This window comes from Panthera pardus, unplaced genomic scaffold (genome assembly GCF_024362965.1).
Source record: "Panthera pardus isolate Hobbes unplaced genomic scaffold, ASM2436296v1 HiC_scaffold_13, whole genome shotgun sequence".
Lineage (NCBI taxonomy): Eukaryota > Metazoa > Chordata > Mammalia > Carnivora > Felidae > Panthera > Panthera pardus.
Window position 1 is genome coordinate 192,285,368 of NW_026526688.1, and position 8,372 is coordinate 192,293,739.

Here is an 8,372-nt window from a genome sequence, read left to right on the forward strand (position 1 = left end):
CGCAGATTTCTCATTTACAAAACAAAGATCAGAATAGAACCGAATTAACAGAGTTGCCAGGAACATACAATAGTCATGACATAAAACACGTGAAGCAGATGAAACCATTACGAACATGAAAACATTGTGTACTACTCACACTACCTAATATGTACACAAATAACCTTCCTCCGGCCCCACATCACCACACGTCCCTCTGCTTCCACTAAGACGTTGTTCAGCTGTCGGGTCCGCAATATTTTCCTCTGTTTCTAAGCGGGACTTTGATGCAAAGATCTAGTTCCCCTTCGTGCAGATGCTGGCCCTAGCACACTTTGACCTTCTCCCCCCAGCAACTTTGAAATGAGCAGCAGTCTTTAAACGCTGGCGTCCAAACCATGCGACCTGAGAACTGTACTGAGCCAGGGACCCTACGTGTGCCACTCTCAGCTGATAGAACTCATGCTTCCTCTTTTCTGTACTTGAGCATCTCAAGGGACGCGCTGGCCTGCAACCAGGTGCCGACTGGGAGATGCTGGCCTACCACCTTAACTCGTTTTAACCCTTTCTGTCATTCCTCGGAGGCCCCCCGGGGGAACGCAGAGCCCTCCTTTCCCCCTAAAGAGCCAACAGTCCAGAGAAAAGGGTTTTCTCAAATTCTGTAATGGTGATAACATGTTTCACGCGACTCTAACAGTGGTATTTGCGGCTCGCCCCTAAAATACATTTACTGGACTGCAGGCACGTGTCTAACGGTAGAGAGAACAGTGAAGCACAAATCGTTTGATCTAGAGACCAAAGAAAAGAGTTGCACCCATTTGGTGCTTAAAGGATAAAGCCAGGCTTCCTCCCTTCACTTAGCCTGAAGCTAAAAGAAACGGCAACAATGTAGAGTCTGCTCTTTGTCATTTACAAGCACAGCTTCCTTGGGGGGCCGGTATGGTGGCGGTTGCCCCAGATCTGACCCTCCATCCGTTGTCCGTATTGCAGCAGAACCCACAAGGCAGCCGACAACGAAGCGGAGAAAAAGAAAAAACTCCACCAGCAGCACGTCCAACAGCAGCGCCGGGAACACCGCCAACAGCACCGGCAGCAAGAAGAAGACGCCAGCCGCCAACCTGAGTCTGTCCAGTCAGGTACCTGTAAGTCTCGCTTTCCTCTTAGGCCCGAAATCCCGCCTCCGCCTGTCCTCCGCCTGCTGGGGGCCCAGGGAAAGTCCCCTTTAGCCGCTCCTGCCTTCTGGGTTGGGGGCGGGGGAGGGCCAGGCAAGGGCAGGGGGAGGGTGGGCGGGAGGAGCTCGACCGTGGAAACCTTCCCCTGCAAACTGGGAATTAGGAAGGAATATGAAGCGTCTGTGCTGCACAGGGACCTGAATTACAGAGCCGTCAGAGGCACAGACAGGAGATGTGTCACGTAAGGTTTAATTAAAAGATCACTTAGCGCCATGCCTGGCGGCAGAGAAGGGGCCCTCGGCACCATCCCCGGGGACCCCTGTGCTCTACTGGAAACTAGCTTCCGGCGTTCAGGCTCCATGTTGTAATTTGACTGGGCCTTCCCAACATGGGTGCCCTTCTCATTTTGAGACTCAGGTAATTAACTCTCGGCCACTAAAATCGCAGCTCAGTGGATGCCACTTGACCCATTTCATTAGCTCAGGGGGAGGGTCCGCCCTTGGTTTGGTCTCAACTCTCCTGACCTCTTGACCCTTTCTTTCATTTCTGGGTCTTGACAGAGGAAATGGGCCGCTTAGAAGGGGGCTTCTTTGAACTCCGAGGCTGACAGCTGACGGGTGTCCCCAAATAGCGCGTTGCCCGTGTGGGCACTTTCTTCATCTCCATTTTTTTTTTCAAGTTCTGTCCTGTCTGCCTACTTCCTTCCTGACTCCAGATTCCTCAGCCCAGTGTTAGATCATTTATCGCTTTTAAATTCTCATGCTCCTGTAAACATTTCTCGTCCCTCGTCCCCTCCACGATTACGTGTGGGTGTCCTTCTCTGCTGCCCTTGTCACATCACCCTGTCTCCAGGCGTTTGACTGTCGTTTGAACCCTGATACTTCCGTGGTGCTTCATGGCTATCCCTTGGATACCATGTCTTCGGAAATGTGTTCTATTTCTTATTACTTCCCTCAACCAGTACAATTTTACCTTTTCTCTTTCACACCTTTTTCCCTGTCTTGGTCTGTTGTCCTCATATCTCTCCCCATGTGAGAGTGGATTCTTCTTTCATGGGGATTCTCCACTTACTTCTAAATGTGTCTTTCAAATCTGGCCCCAACCCACTTTTACCCACTTTCCATCGGTCGGTTTTCTTTGGCTAGAGGCAACCCCATCAGTACCTGAGAATCACCTGGGCCACTGAGACTCTTCTCCTGTCTTCCATAGACAGAGGGTATGGTTTTCATCATCACTGCACTAGAAAGAAAGGGTCATGGAGAGAGTGGCCAGCCTGTGGGGAAGGTACCATTTTAATTTTAAGACCGCTAGGAATTATAGTTTTTAAATAATGCCAGACTCACCTCTGTTTTCTGAACTGGCTAAAGAGTCAGAAAAAAAAAAAATCAAAGAAAAAAAAAACAGAGTCTTTTTATTAAGGTACCAATAAGTTAGGCCCACTTCTGGTTAAATTGGAAAATACACAGAGAAAATGGCCTGGTATAAATAAATCAACCCCAAAGTGCACACAAGTAGCCTATTATTCATCTACTCCTGGAGTTTTAGAAACTAACATTTGTTAGTTTCCTCTAGCAAATGGAAGTGCATTCCAGAGAACTCTGGAACTGTAGCATTGCTCCTTAAAGGCACAGTGACTGCAAGAATTCAGTTCAGTTCAACAGTTGTTTTGAGCTCCTACTATGTGCCCCACACCGTACCAGGTATCAGCAATACCGAGATTAAACAACCACAACAAAAACCCAGGCCCTGTCGGTCACTGAAGAGCTCAGTCTCTCCTGCCAGCTCAGTCTCCCGGTGTCAGCCAGCAGGGTACGGCACTGAGCAGGATTCTGAGGCCTTGGGTTTGGTGGGCCATCCATTGGTGATGTCTGCCTCAGGTGTAGAATAGCGGTATGTGTGTCACAGATTTCGACATCCCTAGCCTCGTCGGAAACATTTCAATTTTATTTTAAAGGGCACATAGTCTGTTCCGCTCCCTTATGCTCCTATCCTCCAAGCCAGCAACTACATCTTAGTGGAGGATCCCTGTGTCGAGAGGGGTTTTAATGAAGTGAGACCCCTTGGACTTCGAGAGAACAAGGCACCATTAGAAAGCGAGAGCAGAACGCCAGCACCACCCCCGCACCATGCAATTCAAGACGTTTCAATGAAGTCAAGCTTACAGATGGCCAAGGGGGGGGCAGGAAAAAGCCACCGCCACGTTAGGAAAATGTGCACATTTCGGGGTGCACTCTTGCTGAATGGACCTTCCGCGATAGGCATCGTCTGGCTTGTAGCGACCCCCTCTTTTAACCCTGTGTACTGAATTACCGACACGATTTGACTGTTGAACTAGAACGCGATCTGCAGGCACAATGGCTGCCTCGTTCGAAGGCACGGCCAGGTTCTCTGTGCCACCGTGACCACAGCTGTGGTCCGCCTGGCTGCCACGGCAGCAAACGTGCGTGTCCGGCGAGGACTAGGGTTTAATCCTTGGATTCTGCTTCTCACTCCATGAGCAGGGGCTAGGAGCGATCCCGAACTGCAGCCTCAACCCTGGGAGGGATGGAGACCTGTGTCATTCAACAGCAGTGACCCCTTCTGGCCAATTTAAGGAGAAGCATTGAGGGGCCCTGAAAGGAGTCACTTCCAGTCCTCCTCAGAGGTTGGTGGTCCTTGCACGGGGGATTAGTGAGAAGATGTGACAATGGGCGTGGCGCCTCCAGGCCTCCGGCGAGGAGCAGAGGTCTGCCTCAGGGGGAGCGAAGGGCATCCGGGGTTACCCTCAGACAGACCAGCCCTGCCTCCTGTGGGACACACGAGATAGCAGAGACGGGAAGGATAATGCAACTCTCACTACTCATGTTGAACGTTGGGGGGATTTTTAAAGATGGGGGGGTGGGGAAAACGGGGCCAACATCCGCTAGGGAGAGGCAGCCCAGAACGTGCACTGTGTCTCCGTTCGTTTTGTGTGAGGCTAACCAAGTGAGACTGCCCGAGCAGAGAACCACTCTTTGAGTCTGTAGGTTTAGAAGAAGCAGGTAGAGCCCCGTGCATGGCGGCCTAAGCGGCCTCAGGTATCTATGCACATGAGAAGCCCACGGCACACATCTGTCATAGCTTGCCATCTGTCACTCATCCGCACAGGTACACACAGGATTATGTATCTGGCTAAGGATTTTCTCGTACAATCAGGAAGGCAAATGTGGCATCACTCTGAAATTTAGGATGCTTACAACTATCCATGCCTGTTCCAAACATGACAAGCCTATATCAGTCCCATTTGAAGTGATTCAAATCACTATTTTCACAGTACTTTTCTTGAATAACTGTTATTTTCTGATGCAATGAAGGCACCTGGAGTGTCGAGAACTTTTTCTAATGTCACGCTTAAGCTGCCCTCTGATTTTTCTCCTCTGTTTCCAAATTACGCTTACCTCCTCACACTGCCCCAGCCTCTCTCGATGACCTTGGACTCACAGTACTAATGTGGACCCATGTGGTCACTTCCCACACCCTTCCCCTGCCCTGTGACACCTTATGCATGTGTTTTCCGACCCTTTCAACGTGTGCTGCACGTAAGTCATGAAATGAGTGAACCCGTGTCATCCTCTGCCCAATCTTGCCCCATTCTTCCCCCCCCCCCACCTTTGTTCCTGATCATAAGCACTGTCTCCTAACTGCCTGTAACCAAGTGGCACTTTTTTGTCCAGAACACCCCCAACGGGTCATATGGCTAACCCGATAATGTCCCCTCCTCTCTGGAGGCCACATTCCATCTCCAGTCCTGTCGGCATTCTTGCCAATCAGAGTCTCTGTCTGTGTTGTACCTCACCTCGAGCCCTCATGAGTCTCCCCACATGTCAATGTCGTGTCTGGCTCTTCGTTGCATAGTCAGTACGTTCTTCGAAGCACACTTCTGATTGTCCTGCCAGTACCTATATTTGCTGAGTTTACCCAGCGCATGTTTGAGGCATTTACTTAATCTGGGACATATCTCTTTAAAATCATGTTTATCAAATCACAAGATCGATTAGTCAGAAAACACAGTTTGGAAATCTATTGATTATCTCCCCATAATTCTAGGGGAACCAATCAATCAGTCAATCAAGCAAACAAACAAACAAACAAGGTTTTCCACTGCAAAATCAACCAGGCGACAAGCAAGGGTTTTGTTCAATTGGCACCTTCATAATTCCAGAAAGAAACGGGAGGGCCCAATGGACCGTCTCCTGACCAAAGGCAGGATTCTCCTATACCGTCCCAGGAAAGCCTGTCTTGCCCCAGTGAAGACAAAATTTTCGCCCAGTTACCAAGGCATTTCATCAAATTAGCCTCCGCATCAGGAAACACACCCTTACGTCTCCAAAAGCATCTGGCTCAGCCCTGCTTGTTTTGGCAGAGGCGGAAGCTGATGGCCTTGGGCACTCGCCTGGAGTCACCGCACTTTTGAGTAGATTATTGCTCACAGCCTGCCCAGCAAGTATCACCCAGTATCACCTGACAGGTGTCCTGTCCCATGCCCAGGTCACCCACCAACCCCATACAGCCCCCTCTGAACAAAGAGGCCGGAGCCGTGCCCTGCGTATGCCCCCTTCTCCCCTGGCCCCGGGCCTCTCCAGCTGTGGCCTCCACGATGCTCCCGGCTACAGTAGGTGGCTTCCTTGTTTGCATGGAAGGACAATCTGTGCTTAAAGGAGTGATTAGATGGATTCTTCTTGCACGCTTCCATTTCTGATGACTGCCAGCTTCATCAATGTAATTATAATTAGTGCTCTTCTTCTTCCTTTTATGGCACCAGCTGGACAGACTGGTTCTCTTGACTGCCCAGATTGGTGGCAGGGTTGCCTGTGTGGGGATAGGTGACAGGCACCATGAAATAACAGATGGTAAATTCAGGGCTTGTTGGCAATCAGCAGGTTTTTGCTAATGACTTAATTAGCTATGCAAATTGTCAAATCAGTGTGAACATTGTTTTTATCGAAAACTTTACCTAAATTAATTACCATAATTAAGTAGCAGAATGTCAAGGATATTGGCTGCATAAAAGGGCCTGGCTGAGTGGAAAAAAGAGAGATTCTGCCTTCAATTAAAATGTATACCGTCCTTGGGACAGAGAGAACGCCATTTGGAATGAGTTGCGTGAATACTGCAGAATTGCACCCTCCCCCTGTTGGCTGCTAGTCTGAAGCCATTCAGAGGCCCTAACATAAAAAGTGGCGGATTTTGGGAGGTAGTGGAGAGCACCCAGCAGAAGGTTCCACAGCCCTCTCTCTAAAAGTCCCCAACGTCGGCAAGTTAAAAGCGTGGATTTTTTTAATCTTGAAAAATCCATTTTTTTATTTCTGCAGATTGCTAGCATTGCTCGTTCTCCGGTGTCAGGCTGCGCACTAAGGACATAAACTCGCGTGGTTGTTCCACGTCAGGAGGCAATGTTTATTTCCTGTAGAAATCCAATATGCGTCTCGCCCCCGCCCCCCGACTTTGAGACTTGACCCCCGGTGCACAGTACACGAGCGTGTCTGTCCTAGACCCCCCCCGCCCCCAGCTCCTCCCGCTAGTGTTTTAAGCTGAGCTTCTCTGTCCCAAGGTTTCCCTGTAATAATGTCAGCTGCTGTTCACAGGATGTGATGGTGGTAGGCGAACCAACCTTGATGGGAGGTGAGTTTGGGGACGAGGACGAAAGGCTAATCACTAGATTAGAAAACACGCAATATGACGCGGCCAACGGCGTGGACGACGAGGAAGACTTCAACAGCCCCCCGGCCCTGGGGAACAGCAGCCCGTGGAGCAGTAAACCCCCCGCCGCTCAAGAGACCAAATCAGAAAACGCCCCACCCCAGGCTCCCCAGTGACACTGACCCGCACCCGCACCCGCACCCGCCGTCAGTAGGTCGTGGGGCAGGCTCACGCTTGCAGATCCTTGCTTGCAGGAGAGGAAGGAGGAGAAATAAAAAAACTCTTCCACGCAAATACCTGTTTCTAAACCACAATGATCTGAGTTTGGGTTTCGTTGTTCTTTCTTTTTTTCTTTTTTGAATTGAGAGGATCGTTCCAATAAACGTCCCTGACCCTTCCCTGGAGGCCTTCACAGGTAACACAGAGAGTGGCACTGATCTTAATGAAAAGAGCGAAAGCTCGCGCTTCTCCGGGCTCGGTGTTAACCGCGTGTTTGTTAATTACACCCCACCCCCAACCCCACCCCGACGAAGGCCATATTGTCAATACGCCCTCAGTGCTCAGGGTCTCGTTATATGCCGACCCTAACTACAGATGACTTTTTAATATTGTAAAATATTTTCTGCTTTTTGACTTGCATCTGAGAGTTTCTTGTTTCAGTAAAAAAAGAAAAGAAAAAAAATCAGCCTTTGGACAGTAATTTAAATGTATCCTTATTATTATTTTTTTCCTTCACCTTTTCTTTCATTGGGTAACAGCTAAGAGGGCCTTACAGGGTAATTATTGGGTGAGCTAATGTCAGTCGGTTCTCCAACCCCAGCTGGTTCAATTGAGCCCAAGGGCTGAAACAAGAAATGTCTTTTTGTCATCGAAGACACCAAGGCAGATTTTTATGTAAAGACAGACACCTGGCCCCTCGAGAACCTACTCGTTTGTAAAATTGCTGTTGATCCAAATCTTTTCAAGCCATGTAATCCATTAATTTTGTGGGCAGTTTAATAAATCTGAAACTTTTTTGTGTTTTTTATGGTATCTGAGTTGACTGTTGTTTCTTTTCATGGTATATTTCTTGTATAATATTTTGTAAAGCCCTCACCTGGTTTCTTTTATGGGGATTCTTCTTTGGGGGCAATTCCTGTGTATTTATGTGAAACTTTATAAGAGAACTAATTTTTCCATTTGCATATTAATATGTTCTTCCACACATGTAAAGACACAGTGGCTCCGTGTGTTATAAAACAGCTGTATTTTATGTATGCTTTACTGATAAGTGTGCCAATAATAAACTGTGTTAACGACCAAAGCAACTGTGTCTGGCTGTTTGTGAGCATTTGGCGAGGGCTTGGGGGGGGGCGGCGGGGGGAGAAATCTGCCCACGATCATGAGAAGTGTTGAGCCTGGATTTATTGCCCAGAGTCCAAATGGAGTGGAATTGTGACAGCCACGCCATCCTTTGTAAAGTCTGATTCCTTTCCCTGCTCACTGTGGTTCAGTTGGGCAGATGCGTGAGAGTCTGCTGTGTGCTGGGCACATGCTTGCCGTGGACACAACAATGAGAAAGCA

The 8,372-nt window shown here is 48.9% G+C and overlaps 1 protein-coding gene across 11 annotated transcripts in view; it reads left to right on the forward strand.

Annotated features, from left to right (window-relative positions):
* LDB2 (LIM domain binding 2) overlaps positions 1-8,112 on the forward strand; it is a 382,301-nt gene extending 374,189 nt beyond the window's left edge. For 2 of the 11 annotated variants that reach the window (XM_019453632.2, XM_019453637.2), the window contains exons 7-8: positions 970-1,121; positions 6,755-8,112. In XM_019453632.2, coding sequence (XP_019309177.1) covers positions 970-1,121; positions 6,755-6,985 — 383 coding nt within the window. In that variant the 3' untranslated portion in view covers positions 6,986-8,112. The other 9 variants (XM_053901663.1, XM_019453639.2, XM_053901664.1 and 6 more) reach the window with 9 other exon arrangements.
* The last annotated feature ends 260 nt before the right edge of the window (positions 8,113-8,372 follow it).